Here is a 22026-nt window from a genome sequence, read left to right as displayed (position 1 = left end):
ATGGTAAAGCATAAAGAACAAAAAGTAAAACAACTTTGTTAGAGAAGTCAATGTGATAACAAGGCCACTTATCCAAGGAACTGAATTGCTGAACAGAATTTAACACCAGCCACTGGGACACAGAATACAAGCAAAGGATTTGTGCTCTGACAAAATAATCAGAGCCCCACTTTGTTTCCTAAAAATGCAGGATTTCACTGTGCTTTTCAATGCAATCAATCCCAGATGAGTGTTCACCCCCCATTCTCATTTTGCACGCATAGCACTGCCTGGTAGAGAAATACTGCTGTATTTAAGAGCCACACGTACATCTGGATATTTTTTTGCTGCAACTTTTGGAAACACAGAAGGGTAATTTCACTTTTTGCTGGTTCTTGTTACTCCTTTCAGCATTTAAAAACTATTAATAAACAGAATATCTTTGTAGTGTTTTTTTCTACACTATAATTAAGCTAAATGGATAATCTGGCTGTACAGAAAAGTAGAAGGTGCCTAGTGCTGCTTCACTTTCCAAAAGCACCTCTGACCTACTATATATAAATCACACCTGAAAATGAAGATAAATGATCCTGTAGTGACAAACAGTTGGAGTATTTGGAGCCCTGCATGTCATTAAAGTATGTCATGATCATACTTTTCATCAGTAATATACCGTAAGTTAGACTTGACATCATTTGCTGGTAACTGCAATTCATTAAATAAAAGCATAATACATGACTTAACAACATGCATGATGCAAAATATGTAAACATTTTTTGTTCTACACCAAAATCAATTATCTCCAAGTCATTTAACAGAGCTGAAAGTCTCTAAGATATCATCATATGTGATACGTAGGAAAAAACTCACAACTCTCTTTATAATAAATTGTCCCACATATTTTTGCCTCTATATCTAGTTTTAAATTGTGTATTTTTTTCAAAAAAAAAAATGCAAACATGAAGATAAACTATTGAAATTATCGAAGTGTTTTCAGGGAGAACATGCTGCAGTCTACAGAATTTCAGAAGTGAATGGAACATATCACTGGAAGAGACAACAGGAAAAGGAGGGAATTTCATTAAGAAATTCTACATATAAAATATGCTTAAGAAATCAAAGTAGTTAGTTAAAAAGAAGTACTCAGGATTCAAATTCACACAGAAAAAAAAAATTATGCTCTGTGATACATCACTTACAGTAGGAAAAAAAGAAATTGTGTTTTTAACCAGTAGTTGAGCAGAATTTTTTTAAATGCTACTTTTGCATTTTGATATGTGTATCATCTGGCAATAATACACCCAAAAAGGTTTTCATAGACTATTGCACAAAGCACCATTACTTAACATCATGATTTTCAGAAGTAGGGTATATATCAGCTTTTTTCCTTAGTTGATTTACTAATAGTGTAGTAATATTCTCACCTAGCACAGCAATAGATGAAAAGAAAATTATAGTCTGTATTTACAACTAACAATGCCTGAAAATACTCTTTTTTTTTTCTGTATATTAACATTCACTTTGTCTCCTTACTACATCAGAGTGTAGCTGTAACAATTTAGGAAAAAATGTTACGAATTTTTGTTGCATATATTTATTAGTGTTTCAAAAGGTTGCCTTGCAAGTTATGCTTGCTCATTCTTGTAACACCCATACATTACGAAATGTTTGTATAGGTTATTTATACTCTGATATTTATGGCACATCCTGATCTGAGAGTGCGTATGAAATTGTTCAAGAAACAGCAGAAACTCTATCACATAACATGAAAACCTGCTATAAAAAACAGATGGCAAACAAGGCTTATAATATTGTTTTTTTAAAAAAAGGTGTTTTCTCCTATTTCCTTGCAAAGAAAAATCTGCTTTAAGGTTCGCCATTCATCATTTATTATATATATATATATTTTGGCTGCACATAGGCATAGGAGTTTTTTTAAGTATTTCAGTCTGAACAGTAAGCTCTTGCTGAGCTGCAGTGTCCTGTGGATACTTTCCCTTCCTCCGAGGGTTTAAAGGTTAAGATTTAAATAAATGTGAACTTTTACAATTTAGAAGATATTTTTCTTGCTCCAGTTATGTAAATTATTGTTTTCATGTGTTTCAAAGGCTTTTTTTGGCAAAATCTTACAGAATATATTAAGAAAAAGTGCCACCACTCCCATGATTTGCACACAAACAGTTAAAGAGTGGGCCTGGAAAAACTCATATAGTACAAAAAAGGAGAAGAGACTAAGCCCTGGCCCATGACAAGTTGGGAGTCAGCAGGGTTGAGTACACTTCTTTAACAGCCAGTAACAAATTAAATTCTTCCTAAGCAAGAGTAGTGGATGTGATAACTGAAGAGCAGCTGGAGTGACAGCCAGCTGTGCAGCTGGAAATCATGAGGGCCATAGAGGAGGGCATTTGTGGTCATGCTCTTCTTCACTGCCCATCTACACCCAGTCTCTATGGAAAAGCAAAAAAGGCAGTAGAAGAACATAAAAGTACACTGAATACTATGAAATAGATGTGGAGAACACCCAAACCAAAACAATAGACTTTCAGATGTTAAGGAAAGGAAAAAAATGGAAATTCCAGGAACAGGCATTCTAATAGGTCCATCATAGTAGGATTTCTCTACATTGAGTCTCTGAAAGTGTAGAATATATACATTTTTGGCTTAAGGCTGAGCAGTTTTTAGCAAATAGAAGGTCTGGTCTTCCACCTATTAATTTCCCTGATCTGTCCCATGTATCCATCACTCTGACTCCTAGAAAGTGGGTGTGGAGCATTTACACACAGAAAGGAAGAAAATTTAACTCCTGTAATTTTAAAATGGCAATGAAGTACCTAGAAGTTAAAAAGAAGAAAAAGGAAAAGAAGGATCCTTTATAATTTGTTTCGTATCATGATGTTTTTAAAAAAATCATATGGCATTCAGAAGGAATGGGTAACTGCAGCTGAAAAAAATGTACAAGGGAAGAAAAAAGTGTTTGAGGCACAAAATGATAAGGAGTAACAGCAACATTATATTTTTGAAAAGAACATGGAAATAAACACATTCCTACAAGAAGTTTCTCTTTCAAATAATTTGGCAATGATATCTGGACAACATTAAACTACATCAAAACCATGAATCTTCTCAAAACAAAACTGGCGTCATAACTAAGAAACCCAAAATTTCTGTTAAGATGGAGTTAAACAAACAATATGATAGTTTCAGTATTGCTCTGTGGGTGACATATCACAACAGCTGGAACTTAGCACAGCCTTACTGCTCTGCCAAATAGGGGTGGGGCATTGATGGAATTGGCCACTCACCCCAAAGGAGGTTTAAGTTTGACCAGGGTAAAAATAATTTTTTCTTCTTTTTAAGTTTAATTGAAATCTTTGTTCAAGAAAACATTTATTCAGAGCAGTAACCAAGAGGTAAAATAATAACAGTGTTAATGGATTTGGGAAATGAGTAATTTCTTAGTAATTTAGGAATGATAGCCAATATTTGCAGATCATTGTAAGTCTTCAAGATGTTTTAAAAGCATTAAATATTCTTTAGAGCTCCCTTGCAAGTTAGGTGTACATAATGTCTCATTTCAAGAATGGAAGAAAATTGAATTAGGGAATTTTGTTATTTACTCAGCCTTGTAACTGCCTCAAGAGCCAGAATGTTGGTATAACTTAAATCATCCAAAATGCTAGCCTTCTACTCAACCCCAGAACTATCAGATTTGCCTCATACCACACTCAGTCTTCCTACCTGGGAAGAATTTAATTTCCTATATTTTTGTGCAATACACACCCATGGACTTACTTTGGAAGGAGCAAGATGGAAAGCATGACAACGGGACATGCAGAAATAGTGGACAAAGCCTTTACTGAGGGACAGATCATCAGTGTAACACGTGGATTATCAGCTTCAGAAAACAGCAGAAATGCAGTCTACTGTGCATATTACTGTGGTCTCACTGGATCTGGTATGTTGTTACAGGACATCATGCACAGTGCTGCTGATGCCTTCTGCCATTCCAGGCCAGACCACCTGCTGTACCAGGTTTCCATGCCCACTCTACCTCTCCCACAGATTGCATGGAATTAGCAGGTCATCTGGGTTGGTGCAATGCATCCAGCAAATGTGAAACACACCACAGATACCATACAGTGCTCACACATACAGGTTTTAAATCTAAGTTAAAGAACATAGAGGTGACCTGTTCATAGAATCATAGAATGGTTAGGGTTCAAAAGGACCTTAAAGGTCCAACCCCACCGTTATGGGCTGTTCAGACCACACCCCACATTTAATGCAAACTCATTAACAAGAGACATGATGTAAGGTAGTTTGAATTAATGTTAGAAAGCACAGACCTCAAATACTTCCTATGAAGTGCTCCTACTGCTTGTGTATTTTCCCATTATGAAATGAAACACCTTGCACAGCTGCAAGCAGTATCAAGAGAGATGAGGATAACATTCCCACGGAAAATATTCTATCTGTGAAAGATCTGATCTGTGGAATGACATTTTCAGCCCTCTTTCCTTTTTGAAGTCTGGGCTTGCAAGTTCCTGAGGAGCAGTGGAGAGCACACAGTGGCAAGCACACAGTATTTCCAACCTGAGAGGGCTTACTCTGAAAAGGTTTATGTTTTGGTACATGGTCAGAGCTCCTTCTGTTTTTCTGGGAAAGAGGTTTTTCCCTGATTATTGCCACATGAAGCATTGTTACAGGACTGCTCTGTTCCACTGTAATCTCCCAAAGGCCTGCAGGATTATGAACTAACATGAGATAAGTGGCAAACAACAACCCAATAGCTCCTGACCCACTTCTGTTTCCTTGTAACCTAGAGTAGGCAGCTTCCCATGCTCATCTGTTTCTACACCTACACTATTTATCTCTCCATTGAAAGCCAAGGGTAATACAGGGCTTTTAATTTGCAATTTAGCTTCATTAAGAACAGAATTAAGTTCAGACCTAGAGTAAAATCAGAGCAACCCTGTGAAATACCATTCCCAGTTTTAATTTGGCACTGATCTTTCAATACATTGCTCAGCAGATGTAACCTACTACTGATGATAAATATAACCAGTAGCATTAAGTTCAAACATCAATATTAACTTGGTTTGTCAGAAAGAAATTTTCTCTCTGAATTGGTTTTGAATTCTATCACGGCAGCAATTAGAATTTGCTGTAAAAAAAAAAAGATATACAGACGGATGGATTTTTAAATTAATTTATTTAAAATAATCAATATTGTTCAATGATTGAACTTCATAACTGTGGCCTGTATGGCCATTTAAACACAGGGAAAAAAGACCACTAGTGGTTCCTTTTGTCTTGTCAAATTTCAGACTTTTTTCCTTACTTCTGTACTCTAATCAATGAAGAGAAGGACGCTTTTCAGATGGCGAAAACACCATCTGGACCCGCCTGTCCCTTTCCCGTGTCTGGAAATCCATTTTGCAAGTGTGTTCCTAATAAAGACACTGAAACATTTGGTCCTCCAGAAGTTTCAAATTTTAGTTTAAAATTGACTTAATTCCTTAGACTTATCTGAAAATTACATTCCCAAGAATGAAGTCACTTATAAAAAATAATGCACTACAAGTTATATATAGCATGCTGACTCATCAGACATGGATGATTATGCATAAAATAATTTCGTATCTGTATTTTGATACCTGTCAGAAGGACTTGTTACCCCATTTTCCACATGTGGAAGTATGAGTGCAGGCCAAGACAACCAAACTCCCCTATTTTTCATTGTTAATGATAAAGATCTGGCATTCTACAATCATTGATTCTGAAGGAATATTTAAAAGTATTTCTGTTCTGCTGATTTTTATATTATAAATGCATAACTACATAACTCTTCCTAACAGTGGATAAAACTATTTTGAAACACTTAATGGTATAAAATGTTATAAATCAATGATTCAGTTTATATGGAAACTTCGATATAATTTTTTCCATTGCATAGAACAACAGAGAATGTAGTAAGTACATGACGTTCAGACACTGCATGCCAGATAATGTTGTTATTTTAGGAAGAAATTGTTTTCTTGGGAAAACCACAAAAGACTGCGTGAAGGATTAGAAGTATCTTGCGATGTGTGATTCATTGGTCATCACATTAGTGATTATTTTAGTATTTAAAAAAACCCCCAACAAACAGCAACCAGACTTTGATTCTAATAACTAAACCATCTAAGTTCATACTCCTTAGTACATTTTTAGGCAAAAAGAAAGTATTATTCAGCAATATTAAAGATATTAAATAACTGAATATATACTCAAATAATGGTTTAATTATCGGAAAATACATTATGTGCATATTAAGACTGCTACGAATATCACACATATCTAAAAAAATATTCTTCATACCCAGATGGGTTAAATTTATGGATATAAATTTGTGTCTTCTCTCAAGTGTCAGAACTATCTCCAGCTGCTTCATTTTGTGTGCTAATATATGATTTAGCTGAAACTGTGTAAAAATGAATGTTGTTAGAAAACTCATTTAAGTGTCATTTATTTCTAAATTGTTTCAAGCAAATAAATTATTCCACTTAGGCAGTAATTTCTATTAATGAAATTAGCTCAAGTCCATCTGCATGGAAAGAAATGCACTACAAAAAACAAAGTGGCTCTGCTTTTGACCACTCTATTTCACTTTCTGCATCAGTTCTCTTAAGAGGTGTGATTCTCATGGTGTTATGCAAAATCCTACCATAAAAGCAGTAAAACGCAACCCTCAAACATAATTGGTTTCACTATTTGCAGATGTGAGAGATTTGAGAGGAGCTATTACAAGATTCTTATAAGTTTTATGGGGAGTTATACAGTCTATTTTAGACCTCGAATTAAAGTGCATCCAAGAAACACTAAAGATTAGGAATGCAAGATTCCCTCTGCAGATGAAAGAAAGAAAAGCACTATCCCATACTCCATTCTGCAAATAACTTGAACCAGTTAAGGAAGGAAAAATAGTGCCACATTTACCATCCCTTTCAGAGGTATTCAGTGCTAAAAATTTCTCCTGTCTAAAATAGCAAGAAGGACAAATAGCATATAGGACTATCTTCTGAGCATTTCAATAGATTTATTTCCTCCCTCGCAGCAATAGACTCAGAATTATGTATCGCATTTATTTTAGGATACTGAAGCCAAAAACGTCTTAAATTGGAACGCTCCAATACAGAATCGGTTTGATGTCTATTTGAGAGTGTTACAAAGGGTGATATTTAAACTGCTACGGATTGCCCATGCTGCTCAATCTCTCAAGAAAGTTTTAATGTACTGCTGCTTTTTGTGATAAAGCAAACAGGTCTTAAGTGATTGTGTTTCCCATACACCTGTGGTTCTTCTCCCCATCTCCTCTCTTCTCAACACTAAATCCCCTGCCTATTTTCAGCAATATTTATCAGGGAAGAAGATATACAATGAGCTTTATAAAATAGCCAGGAGAGGAAATTAATTGTGCTCCATTTTCACAAAATATCAGTGTCAACTTGACTGTGTTGGATTACAGAATATTCATATAGAAGCTCAACTGCAAGAGGAAACAAGGGTTCTTTGGCACACAGAATCATTTGTTACCCTTTCACATATTTGCAAGAGCTGAAGACATTTTTTTTATCTGATACTTTAGCAAATTTTAAATGTTAGAATTTCAGCACTTTGTGAAATTAGAAAACCAAAATTACTAACTAAAAAGAAAAGGATTATCCAAAGAAATTTGCTAGATGTCCATTTGGATTGGTACCCTGTTCACTGTGTATTAAAGGTGACCAGTCCAGGGTTAGGGTCTAAAGGTTTCCATTTCTCATCACTGATTTTATATTTCAGTTATGGAGAAGAACTTGGGCTTGTGCTGTAGTTCTCACAAAACAGTATGGAACCTATGTATTATTTATGGAAACAAAAACTCCCAATATTTCTACAGTTAGTCTGGTGAACGAGTAAGCAACTGAACGTCCCCACACTTCAAGGACAACTCTCTCATACTTGGGAAAAGAAATTTTCCAACTGATCTGAGCTGAGTCAAGAACTGTCTTGGGAGAAAGTCAGATTGGGTCACTGGTACCCAGCTGGAATGGAAGGAATCATAAAAGATGTTACACTGAAGAAAAAGATAAGTGCATCTGGTTAAAGTGCCAGGAGGTTCTGGTCTTGATGATTTAGAAAGCAGGGAAACACACCACGACACATTAGAGTACTCACAGTAGTTCTATTTTTACTTTCAGTGGATTGAAAACAAATTCAGCTGTGCCTCAGAAAATGCAGTTAATACCAGTAAAAACCACTCTGGTTTTGATGCTTCCCAAAGTGTGGTAGAACACAATATTGCAATCCTGAAGTTCTGAAATAAAAATATATCAATGTGATAAAAAACATAAATTTATTGTTGCTGCATTTTTACTGATGTAAATTTGTTTGGGTTATCTTTTAGTTTTAGACTTTTTTTTCCTTTTAAACATTCATGCAACTTGCTTTCTAATTTTGGTCTGAAAGCTGTGTGAAAGCTGTGTTATTAGAAGGAGTTTTTGGAAAGTGGAGTACATTCTTAGAGGAATATTTTTTCCTCCTGAACATTTAAAACTACATTTATATAAAAAGATTTTGTCTTGCTGACTGGGCATTAATGTTCTGAAAGATAGGCATTGCAAGTAAAGATAGAATTGCTCTTTATAGACATGCTGCTTCATCATAGTGTAGGTTGTTACAAATCCCGTGTCGTGAAAAATTCTCTTCATTTCTTCAAAGTCTGTGATTGAGAACATTACAAGATTAGAAAAAGTGAGATATTTTCTGTTTCTAATGCAAGATGAGCTTCTGTGACCTAGAGTATCTAGTTCCAAGCTTTGTTCCTTCTTGTCTTTCATCAGTCTAGTTTAAGCCGTGTTTAACATTTTCAGCTAGTCTGGTCTTGTCAGGATATCATTTTATAGGAGCAATTTTGGAAACAGGGTAAGGATGGAAATATGCTTCTCATGTGCAACAATCCATTCATACAAAGCCACTATGCTGGAAGGATTAAGGGGGTGAAACATGTTGCTTTCATGGCAAGAATGGGATAGATATGGTGCAAGGGTGGTTTTAGTTGTGAAAGTCTTGTAACTGCAACTCTCATAGTAATTTGCACTTGTGAAAATAAGGTACAGCCTTCATTTTTGTTACTTCTGTATTTCTCTTCCGCTGTAGCTATTAAGTTCTCTAGCACTGCATTTTAACAACAGAACTACCTAGATGCTACAAGAGATCTTGAAATTATTTTGGTCATCATGACATTTCTTGAGCAACAAAATGCAAAACGCTACTGAAAATTACTTTTAAAGCTTAAAACCTGATAAAATTTCAGGATTGATCCAAAATTTCAGATAATTAAAAACTGAAGATAAATGTTTTGGTTCAAATACATGTTTTGGTTTGTTTTCTGTAATAACATCATGTGTTTGATTTTAAGTGCAAGTATAAATTCATCTAGGAACCACTGAAAATTTAACAAGAGTAACAAACACATCCCTTACTGTGGAGCAGCAGTACTACCAGAAAGAAATTAAATTTCTGTAGAAAATTTGATTTATTTCTGGGGACTACTTTCTTGGTACTTCAGAGAACTGTTCTTGACTCTTGCCTCATAATCCCAGAACACAGGCCTATGACTGTCACACAGTGCCATAATTCAGACCCTTTCGTGTCAGGTGTCCACACTGTTTATGCAGATGCCAGCTCTGATACTTGATTTGTTATTCAAGGACTAATCTAGAAAAGAGGTTCCCAAAACAAGAGTATTGCTGCTTCCCTGCAGCAGAACAGCAAGCCATGCAGTTGGACTGAGTCTGGCTGGACTGAGACTGAGTCTATTTCCAAAGTTTCATCACCAGCCCCAGAGATATTCTGTGTCAGGTGGCCCAAGATGGCATGGTCTTATGTACCACAGAAAATACTGGTCAGTCAAAAAGCAAAGATTCAGTTTTTTGCACAGCCAAACTGTTAGAACACTGCAGTATTTTACTGCCACAAACTTTGCTTGCCAAGCCTGAAAACCTATCAGGAAGAACCTGCTTTCAAGAGCAAACTATTCTGTTATTATATTTGGTTTATTTTGCCATTCACAAACTCTCCCTGGAAGCCATGAACTAGCCATGATGAATGAACAACAAAATATTCAAGTGCTATGCAAACTGCTACAATACTCTAAGCATTAAAACAGATGAAATAAAATCACTGTGCTCAGCACAGCAATATGTCAAAATTTAATAGCTAGAAAAACAGCTACTATCAAACTAAGAAGCACCATTACAAGGATTCTTTCTCTTTAACTTCACTTTAGGCAAATATTTCATCGAATAAACACTATGTACATCTTAATTAAATACAATCAATTTTATATACTTCTGAGCATCAGAAGGTTAGAAGCCAATACCTTCATGCTACAGATGTAAAAAACTTCCTCCTTCTTCATTCTTGCTTATCTTAGAAAGTCATCCCAGCATAAAACAGAACATGTAAAGGTGGCAGAAGACATCTCATAACCTTTAATCAAGCACCTGGAAGCATTATTTTCAATGACAGTTCATATAAACTGACATATCAACCATATCAGGCTGGGGAAAAAACCTAATGTTATTCTCCCAATTAATTCTAACCTCTTAGCTTTACTTGTAATTATTTCACTCAGCTCCTAAAACTCAGCTTATTAAGATCCATCCATCATGGTGTGGGTCACACAGTACTTCTGTTGTGGGGCTTTCTGGCCTTTGTCTTCCGATCAGTGAAAGGACCTTGCCTACACTGAATTCATAAAAGGGAAACTTGTTTTAAAATGAAGGATAAAGGTAAAATGCAAACTAATTACTATAGTTCCAGATTATTTATTTATTTATTAAATGACTGTTATTTCCCTGAACTTAGTGATGCATAGAGTGGCTGTTTTTATTTGCACCATTTTCTTTCCAAGAGACCATACCAATTTATATAAAGTCATTGCTTTAATAATTCGATATATTCCAGGTGAGATTGATACAATATCAGGTTGTGATTATTTATGTTTAAAAAGCATACCCACAAAAAAACCAGCAGAAATTAGCACCATTATAATTATTCACCACAAACGACACAGACAGAAGGCCTGCAGTTCCCCTGACAGTTCAAGCAATCATTCCCAGGGGATGCACATCAGCAGAAAAATGAATAAATGAACTATTTATCCTATCTGAAGCACGATTTCTTCTGTAATTAAGGCAGGTTATCACCTTCATATATGTTTCTCTATTAATAAAAATATTTGACATACAAAGTGTTGAAAAGTCCAGATAGATAATTGCTTTTCTGAAGATACTGTTGGTGTCAAAAGGAAGCACATTTTTGATACATAATTGTCTTATTTAATTGAGACACAAGTGGGGAAAAACTTCAATTCAGATAGCTCCAACTGGATGCAGGCATCAAAGTCTCTGCATTTCTCCAAGAGTTACTGCTCCCACTATCTAATTCGATGATTAGCACTGAGCTGTAATTGGAACCAAAATTCCAAATCCCCATCTGGATCCTGCTCATAGCAGTATGAACACAGTACAACACCTGCCTGTTTTATTTATATAAGAATTATGACTGATGTGTTTAAATGTCTGCAGTAATTTCCACCTGTCTCTCCTGACTGCTGTTGATCACTGCGTCTGCTGCAGGGATCGATCAGCAGTGTGGGGAAGCATTCAGTTCATTCCAAAGCAATACCTGCTGCTCACTCAGCAATCCCATCAGTCAATCCATCTCTGCTTCTTCACAGCTGCTCCCTCCTTTTTTCTTTCTTGGCCAAAGATCACTTGTACACTTTACCACCTAGGACTATCCCTTACCTTGAAAAATCAATCACCACTCCAGTTCATTCTGTAAGTAAACTTTAAAAAAAAATAATCAATTTTGTGTTTTAAAGTTGCTTATTATCTGGGTTTTTAAAAGGTTTTTACTACATCTTAAAGGAGAATGGACTACTTTTTCAAAATTCAGACACCACTTACTTACTCTCTGCAGGTACAAAAACAAGTTAATTAATTGTAATTGCTAATGAATTTGAAGGAAAAAAAATCACTAATTCAGAGGGGAAAACTGCAAGCTTTTACATGGAATTGAAAATAGCGGGATGCAAACTTCCACCCTATCAGAGGAAAATCTGGAATTATGCTTTAACCATCACAAGCTTTGGCGTACCTGTGAGCGTGTAAAGGATGAATCCTCCCTCTGTGGTCTTCTACTGCACTGCAGTGAGTTCACCTAACTGATGTGGGTGGCCCAGCCTCCCACCCATTTCCTTAAGGAATGACTCAGTGAAGTACAATGGAAAAGCCATCACCTGCCTAATTCCAGGCAAGAAGTTGTTGGCAACAAATCCATGGAGCATGCCTTGCTCTAACCACTCTCAGATACATGATCTGCAAGGCAGCATCAGCACAGTCACTCTCCTTATGAATTCTAAAAATCTCATATACGCCAACTAAAAAAAAACCCAACCAACCAAACAACCAAACAAACAACTTCAGGTAAATATTCCTGTAAAAATACAGAGAGGTAGTAAAGAAAGTCAGGATTTCTAATGCAACCTGTTTTCTTCTTACAGTGTAGAAGAAACTCTCGAGCATGACTAAGAAGGCAACTAACTCATAGTGTACTGTAGCACAGTTCTACTTCAAACAGGGCCATTAAAACTGTGTTTTGAAAATCCCAAACACTAATTTATGGCAAGGCCTTGAAAGGCCCCCAAAATGTAGTGTATAATCACACTATTCTCTCACCTTTTTCCTCCCATGCTTTCACCCAATTATTACAGCACTAAAGCAGACACAACTCATAGCTATATATATTCCTCTGAAAATCAGTGATCTTGTTAATTTTCCTTAATCTTGGCAAATGTGTAACTCAAGACCTTTCATTAATATTTATTAACCATTCTTTTCTACATTGAACACTTAATTATTTAAATCCCTAACATTTAATTCTACAACTACAGGTTTTATGAGGTACATGTTTCTTCCCACTGTTCTGGAAGTGAAAAAGAGAAAATGTTAAGTCCAAATGCCAAACCTCAAGATCTTTCAACTCAATAAAGAAACAATCCGGTTTAATAAATGCAGTGAATGTCTTATAATCTCACAAACACAATCGATATATTAAAAAGAAATATATTAATTAAAACATTGTGTATTTTCATTTCGATCATTAGAAAAAATCACAGCTTGTCACTGATGCACTGTGATTATTATTGACTTATGAAGGTTTTTTACCCTCCAAAGAATATTTTTGATCTTCCACAAAGAAGGTTGTTTTTTCTGCAAAAATATTTTCTTTTACAACAATTATTTCCCCGTTGTTTTTCATATCATTATAAATTCCAAAATGTGAGAAAAGGCAGAAGTTATGCAAAAACACATTCATCACTTGTCCAGGAGTTATCTGACACTTAGGAGAAAAAAAATAACCTAAGCTATTTGTCCGAGGACAATTTTCTTATTTTAAACATCGAAGAAATGATGAAAGGACCAACTCAGAGTTCTCTTTCATACTTTTAGAGTAAGATGTCTAGTCATGTATCATAACTAGCTGTTGAGTGAGATGGAAAGCAAAAAGAAAAGGCCACCAAATAAAGCTGTAACAATGCATTTCAGGTCCATTCTGTTCAGATGAATCCTTCTGTTCTTCTATAGGTTTAAAATAGAGAAAAAGCAAAATAATCCTAGACTCCTAGTCATCAGAAATAATGCCTGAGGAGAAAGTGAATTGAGTGCTGGCACACTGGAAGCTGTTTTCTCTTCAAAAGATCAACAGGGAAGACAACATATTTCTCCATAACACAATTGTCTTCAGCAGTCCTTGAAATGATTGACAGCCAGCATTAAGTTTTAGAGATGCTCAGATGATATTTAATGTCAAGTTCAGTGTTGAATGCGCTAGTATTTTAAGAACAACACCTGTTCCAAAGTCTTTTGAATACTACTATCAGTCCCAGAAAACAGAAGGAGCCAGAAGCACTTGGCAAGATAAAGTCCAAATGAAGACTTTTTTACTGTCAAGGAAGTCTCTCTCCTGTCTGCGATTTGAGAATATTTTGTTTGTTTCTTCATCTTGCTGTGCCTCCCCTTCCCCCTTCCTTCCCCTGCCACCCTGTCTTTTTTCCTTCTTTCTTATTTATTTATTTTTAGATTGAGTAGGCAAGAAACTCCATTACTCTGTGAGCAGGTTGTTCCTTACCCGCGTTTTTCTTTTAGTCACTCTAACACAAGGTAAGATGAGCTTACTTGTGATAATGCAAAACTGTTGTAGCAACTGCCTTTGTTAACCTTTTCCAGGATACAACATATGTAATGTATGTACCTTGCTTTTCTTTCAAAAATTCATTTCCTCAGAATAGTACTAGGAGCAGTTAATGCTCTGTAAACCCATTTCTTGCCTGATTTATTTTAATATATTCGTGTACATCTATTTGCTTATACTTCTACATGTGCTTGAGGCAGGGTTTTGTTGTATTTCTATTGTTTGTTGCCCTGAAAAATACTCTGAGCACACTTCCTTTACATCCAAAAAGACTGGGAACACGTACAAAATTGCTACCTGCACAAATAATATTAAAAAAATTATAAAATAGAGATTGAATGTACAAATGTAATGATAATAACAAGCGAAATCTGTTTTCAGGATAAGCCTATTTACTCATTGAAATGGTGGCAGAGAAGAAAGTATATGCTTGGAGAAGGAAAAAAGGGTACACTTACAGAAACTCTCTAGTGGGAATCCTGATAATCATCCAAGGTTTTGAAACACTAAAGAATTTCTTCCACTCACACAAAGTACACATTCATTCAAATATATGTCACTTCAAATATACAGATTTGTTTTGATCACTGCACTCTGTATCAGGTTTCTACCCTGAAACAATACAGAGTAATATTTTGGTACTCAGAAAAAAACCCAACCCCTTATTTAATGACATTTTTCACTGTTAAATCTCAAATGCTTGCCTTGAGTTCAAATACAGAGTTTATTTCTGAAGTAATGATGTGTGCTACTAGTCCAACTTTATGTTTATAACATTAATCTAAGATTAGTGTGATAACTGAATTATATATCCTCTAAATGGAAGACGTGAAGAATTATCATTCTATCTTATTTCTGTCTAGCAAAAGATAAAACACCACCTAAGAATTTGAATACATCAGTATTTTCTCTAGCAATAACATGGTCTTTGAATAAAACATACCTTAATGACCTTTTTTCATGACTTTAAAGTGATTGCATATCAAAAATAATACCTGAACACTTTTTTTTTTTTTTTTTTTCTTGAATCAGATCCTTAGGACAAGAACTCAAGAATTAAGAAACATGGTCTTAAGATGCCTTGAAGCCCTTCCAATTCCATCTTTCAGGTCCAATTTCAGCTCAAGTTAGAATCAGAAGCCACTACAGCTGCTGAAAGCTATGATAACTGGATACATCGACCTTAAATCATGAAGTTCTGCACTCCCAAAACTTGCGCCAAAATAAAAGATTTTCCAGTTAGCTGCCTAATCTAGCCACTTGGTTACTTCCAGCAAAGAGTAGCAACACAACACAGGTTCCAACATCCAACCCTTAGTTTGTATTAAAAATCACATTTGCCTTTTTCCGTAATGGAACCACAGCAAGGTGCAGCACTGGCCGTGTCTTACAGAGACAAGTAGAGAGAGGCAAGGTCTGCTTGTTTTGGGCTCTGAGCTGAGAACAGGCAATATTTTTTCCAGTGTTGACTGTATATTTTTCCAGTGACAAATAAATGATTAATTCAGAACACTACATTATTTACCTGCTCAATGATAGGAGCAAAAGCACTAAACAGTTCTGCATTAACATAAGAGCAACCATACAAGTATCCTTGGAAATTTGCCTCTGGCCAAGTCACTTCATCTCTATGACAAAGAGCTAGACCAGCTTCCCTGTTCTTATTCCTTCAGAGGGACAGTTTGACAGACCACCAGATTTTCCACTGTCACCTCTTTGAAATCTCTTTGACTTTGATCAGTGCTTATCACAGTTTGAGTCACCCATCTTTGGTCACAGGATTTTACAGAATCACAGTGTCAATTCAGTCGGAAAAGACATCTGAGACCTCGAGTCCAACCTATGACCAAACAATACTGTGTCTACACCAAGTGCCATGTCCAATCTTTCCTTAAGCACCTCCAGGGACAGTGAAGCATTTCTTTCTAATGTCCAACCTGAACCTCCCCTAGGACAGTTTGAGACTGTCCTCTCATCCTGTCACTGGTTGCCTGGGAGAAAAGACCAGTCCCCACCTGGCTACACCCTCCTTTCAGGTAGTTGTAGAGAGTGATAAGGTCACACCTGAGCCTCCTTTACTCCTGGCTAAATACCCCCCCAGCTCCCTCATCCACTCCTCATAGGGCATGCCCTCCAGATCCTTCACAAGCTTCACTGTCCTTCTTTGTAGCCACTCCAGCACCTCAATGTCCTTCCTGAATTGGGGAATCCAGAACTGGACACAGCACTCAAGTTGCAGCCTCACCAGTGCCCAGTACAGGGAGACAATCCCTGCCCTGGTCCTGCTGGCCACACTAGTGCTGATACAAGCCAGGATGCCATTGTCCTTCTTGGCCACCTGGGCTCACACACTGGCTCATGTTCAGCCGGCTGTTACTCCGCACCCCCAGGTATTTTTCTGCTGGGCAGCTTTCCAGCCACTCTGCTCCCAGTCTGTAACTGGAGCATATTTTGTCTTCGCGAGGTGGACCATTCTGATCCTGATCAATAGCTTCCTTCCCCTGGAAGCTCAGTTGTTGCTTCCCTACACCTGACACTGCTGCAATTCCTTGAGCCTGTTTGAGGGAGAACCCCCAGGCATCCAAGAAGCACTTTTCTGCTTTTGAAGTGATACTATTAAGCAGCACATTGCCTGGTGTAGAGAGGATAGAATTCATCCTGAATGAGACAGAATTTCACAACAAAGTTGCAGAAAGTGTTAGCTCATTGGCTCAACCTAGCAGACATCACCAGTTTGTTTATGAGACAGAAAAGCAAGTGCTGGGAGTAGCTGGGGAAGGGTGGGGGAGGAATCTGACCCTGCAATCTGGAAAGATCACTGTAAACAAAGGCTTTCAGCTCTGTACCAACTGATGATGATGCAAAAGAGACAACCTGACTCTACCCACAGTGCCAGCAGAAGTATTCTGACATCACATTAAATCTGTGCGTTCTCATCAGGTACCTTTCATTAACACTTTAAGAGTAACTAAAACCACCAGAAAACTGATTCCATTTTATCATGAAGGAAAAAAAAAAAACCAACTAGTTGTGAAAACCACTGCTTAGGTGCAAAGTTCTTTTTGTTGGTACTTGAGCATGGTTTTAATTGGAAAACATATTTGAATGTAGAATTGTTCAGCAAATAGAAAAACAACAAATAATCACCATTGACACTGAGCAAGAAAGAATTCACTCAGCTTGATCTTCAGATTAGACTGATCATGTAAGTTTGTCAATAAGAATGTGAAGTCCACACTTAATTTGGAATCTGATCACATACGACAGACAGGAGATAATTATAGAACTTCAGCTGTCATTTTATAGTATAACCATAAACAAAATTGTTGTCCTTTTTTAAATACAAATTAATAAGGCTATTTTCTGAATCACTGCTAGTTTTGCTCCTTGAGAAAGTCTCACAGATTTTCAGAAGCAACAACCTTAGTGTGTATTTAATCTATTTAAATAAATAAATAGTGCATTCAGAATATTTACATACGTGTACATATATATGTATATATGAAAACAATAGGACATAATTTCCTACCATGCAACTATTTCTGAATGCTTTGCCTAATCTAAATAGGGTTAAGAAGCAACAATATATAAATTTTCCATTCAAAAGCTTGAAGTGAAATAACTCACTTCTGACATACATGATATTTGGTGGTGGGGTTAATTATAAGCTTATATTTGAAATATTTTCGCACTTGAAAATGGTATTTTGTCTCAAAAATCTAAAAAGAAAAACAAAAAAACCCAACCAAAACCCCTAAGCCACAAACCACTCATTTGAAAAAGCTTGTTTGTTTTCCAAATAGACAATAAACACATTGTTAACAGAGGGGGCAGAAGTCTTTGGATGACCTGGTGTTTACATTTTGGGCGGGGGGGGGGGGAACATTTTGAGAAAGCATTAACTTAAATTAAGATGTCACGAACACAAAAGGTATTTTTGAGTTGGAAAAAGGTGACAGTATAACAGCACATAGGCAGATCCAAGAGCTCTGCCATGGAAATCCAGAGAAGCAAACCTTTAATGCTGCTCTTCCACATGTGCAACACAGGTAGTGGGAAATTTTCAGGAGACCTCTGCAATCTCCTGTACAGCTAACAGTAACCCCAAAATTAATCTAATTGCTTTGTTTAGCACATATTATTGGTTTCATATATAAAGAATACTTATGTGTAACATACTGCCAAAAAAAAAAAAATCTACTGGGAGAATTCTGAGCAGCTGAAGAACCTGCCAAGAACTACATTTTTTGAGATATGCAGTATTTCTAGGTGTGATTTATAACTGCTAATTAAACATAAATCACTGCAATAGTATATTTTAAAAAGTTCTGTCAATGAATTTTTGAAAATTCCGTGCAAAGCATATTTTCTAACATTATCTGGAATCCCTTCTTGCACTTTTGCCCGGAATTAGAATTATCCCTCTTCTGGATTAAAGATGCATTGGTGGATTAGTCTATCACTGATGACAACATAATATATCCTTCCCAGAGGCTTAAACTGAAAAGAGGTCTGTTAACTACAGACTATATTAAAACAACAGCAATATATATATATATATTAAAAAAAAGACATTGGATACAAGACAGTATTTTAATATTATTATGTGGGAGGTAAAAGTTTGTAAAACATAACCTCAGGTTCAGTGCCATGTTTCAGTCCTATTCTTTTCACAGACTGTATCACCTGTAAAACTAGTAAGACATGAGACTGATTCCTGCAAGGATTAGCCACGGGTATTACTTTTATCTTTAGCCACCTGAGCAAGCTCAGGAATACCAGCCACACAGGCAATTTAAATGAAAAATAAATTGGTTTTAATTTTTCTACTTGATGTTCAGATATGTATGCACATTTTGAAAAACTGTGCTTCTTTGTCTGAATTTTTTTTTAGCCAGTTAAAGAAGTATTAATTTTATATTTAAATTTAGCATTTCCAAAGCAAGAAAGCAGATGAGCTGTTTCTGAACTGAAATACTTTCTATTTCTGAAACTTTGTTTCAGATGATATGAAGTTGATTCATCACTTTACTCTTAACATTCCAAAGGAGATGTTATGTTATTCTGTATATTAAGAGACATGCTTCCAGTTTTCCATAGAATAGAATCATCTGGCAAAGTTTTTCTAGATGTGAGACTGCGTAGTTCACAAAACGTCTTTCCGTGCAAACTTCCTGGAATATTTCACATGCCAATAATCAAACAATGACAGCTTCCAGAACACCCCTATTTAATATTTAAGCAAAATTCTGGAAAACTAACTAAAAAGAAGTATTTCACTGAATATAATAAAAAGGTAATATGCTGTATTTTCTGGTGAACTTCAACACCCAATTACATTCTTTTTCAATTATATCCCCCCAAAAAGTAGATGAGTTGTTAGCATTAAATTTCAATGGAAGATGCTGGGGTCTGTTTTTTGTTTAAGAAAAGGCCAGTCCTTCACTTCATGAAGGTCAGTAAAATCACTGGCTTAAAATGGTAGCTAAATTTGGATATAGAATTCAGCTAAGAAATAAACTTTCTACCACACTTCCAGTTGGTGTCACTGAGATGATGGGGATTAGACATTTTCCTGGTGTTTTATTTAATAAGAGACCTGGATGTCATCACAAATGTTGCTTGCTAAATTGAATCTTTGAAGAACCGTATAGGATTTGTGATGTGTTGCTGTGTACAGCCCACAGACTGTGCACTCCATCCTTTGAAGGGAAACCACTGTTAAGGGGTAGGGTCCTGAGCACAAAGAAAGGAAGGACTGTGTTTCTGGCAAATGACAGTATCAGCAACAAAACTCTAATAAGAGCTGCACGCTTCAATAGGAAGTAAATAATACCCATACACTTTGTAGAAATGAAAGGATGGAGGATGGGAGGATGGGGGAAAAGGACTTTGAGTTCTGTAGCTGAAGGAATTTAAAGGTACATCTAAGTAGTCTCACGAGAGATTGCTTTATAGTGAAGTATCAGTTACACACAACCCTGGATCATAATTATCTCTGTATCCTCAGAGTAGCAGAGCAGTTATAATGCAGTTCTGTGCTTCTCTGCAATTGATCTCAGCGACTGCATAATTTTCTTGACATTTTACAACTTACTGATTCAGTAATCACAGTTCAGTTGTCTTAATCACACAGTAATTGAACTATAGAGGAAATGCCAATAGATAATCAAGAAGATATCAAACCAATTAGACAGCAATGTTTTCAGTCAAGAAATAGCTAACAGCAACTCAAATCTGAGTTTGTTTATCCTCCACTACCGATGTCTAGATTTCTTAAAAGGGAATGGGAGGGAAGACAGTCAATTTCGGTCCCAATCTGCTATCTGCCTGCTCCTTTTATTTGCTTTAACATGTGTGAGCCCCGTTAAAGAAGAAAAAAAGTCAAGATACAGGCGGGTCCCCCCACGGCCGGAGGGGGAGCACGCCAGCCGTGCAGGAGAAGGCAGCGCCGTGCCGGCGGAGCTGCCCGGCGGGGCCGAGGCGGGCGGCGCGGGCGGAGCCGTGCGCGGCGGGGAGCGGAGCGGAGCCCGCGCCGGGACCCGCCCGGGGCCGGGACCTGTCCGTGGTCCTGCAGCCGGGCCGCCACCGCTGCCGGAGCCACTGCCCTGGGGCCCTTGGTCCCTTCCTTACCTGCCTCCCTCCGCTAACGCCCTGCAACAGCTGCTGCCGCTACTGAGCCCGATTTACAAAAATTCAGCTTTTAGGGAGATTTCGTATACCCCCAAGGCTGGGGGTACTAAAGAAAATTAAAAAATCTCCAAACCTCCTACCAAAGCCCTGCTCAGGCTCTGAGAGTGCCTTTCCCTGGCGGTCTCTCGGCTGCCCTGGGCGCGGGTGAAGCCCTAGTCCAGAGAACAACTTTCCTGCAGGGAGCCGGGCTTAAGCCTCCTCGGAGCCCCCGAGCAGGAGGGGATCGAAGACGGAGGGAACCTGGCGCCCTCCTCGCCTGAAAAGCTGTGGAGAAGCCAGGCAGGAGAGAGGGAGAGGTCGGGAGCTCCCTCGCCTTCCCCTCCTCATTGCCGGCTTCTGGTACCAGGGAAACCCCCGGGGGGCGGAGGGGTGGGAAGAGGAAGCTCCCACCGTACGCGCAATGCCCCCCGCGCATCCCCTTCTCCGGGAGTCCGGAGCCCCAGCCCGGACTCACGTGTGCCGTCAAACCGGGTGGCGATGGTGTCGAGGAAGGTGTTCTGGGGTGCCAGTAATCCCTTCATAACCGGCATTTTTCCAGCGCGGTGCGAGGTTCCCCATCAAAGTTTGTCTACGAGGGTGGTTCGAGAAGAAAGTGCAGAGGGCGCCCGGGGGAAGGTAGGGAGGGAGGAGGCGGAGGGATAGGGAGGAGAAGGAGGATGGGGATGCCGCCGCGCCGCCTCCGGCGCCGGGAGCCCCCGGCTCGTCAGCCCCGGCCCCGCACAGCGCTCCCGCCCCGGCCCCGCCGCGGAGAGCCGCGCACAGGTGCGGAGCCGCGCCCCCGGCCGGCAGCGCCCGCTCCCCCTTCCCGCACCCCTCCAAAGGCAAGGGGGAGGGGGGCGCCGGCGGAGAGCCGCCGTGAGGGAGAACGGGCTGGAGGAAAGCACGGAGCTCGGGAAGAGCCACCTTTATCCACCTGTAGCAGAGTCGGGTGGGGCGGGGCAGCGCAGGGACCAGCGGCCCCCCGGGGGCTGCGGAGCCTTCTCCGCCCCCGGCCGACTCAGACATCTTTGGGCTCTAGCACCTGAGAAGTGTCCCAGGCATCCCAGCTCACAGGGACCTTGTTTCATG

The 22026-nt window shown here is 38.2% G+C and overlaps 1 protein-coding gene across 1 annotated transcript in view; it reads right to left on the bottom strand.

Moving 5' to 3' along the window:
* KCNH8 (potassium voltage-gated channel subfamily H member 8) overlaps window positions 1–21488 on the bottom strand; it is a 174155-nt gene extending 152667 nt beyond the window's left edge. The window contains exon 1 of the mRNA XM_069005820.1: window positions 21413–21488. Coding sequence (XP_068861921.1) covers window positions 21413–21488 — 76 coding nt within the window. The remainder of the gene's footprint in view (window positions 1–21412) is intronic.
* Window positions 21489–22026: the final 538 nt, after the last annotated feature.

This window comes from Aphelocoma coerulescens, chromosome 2 (assembly GCF_041296385.1).
Source record: "Aphelocoma coerulescens isolate FSJ_1873_10779 chromosome 2, UR_Acoe_1.0, whole genome shotgun sequence".
Classification (NCBI taxonomy): Eukaryota; Metazoa; Chordata; class Aves; order Passeriformes; family Corvidae; genus Aphelocoma; species Aphelocoma coerulescens.
Note: the sequence above shows the minus strand (reverse complement) of the source record. Positions and strands in the feature narration are given on the sequence as shown.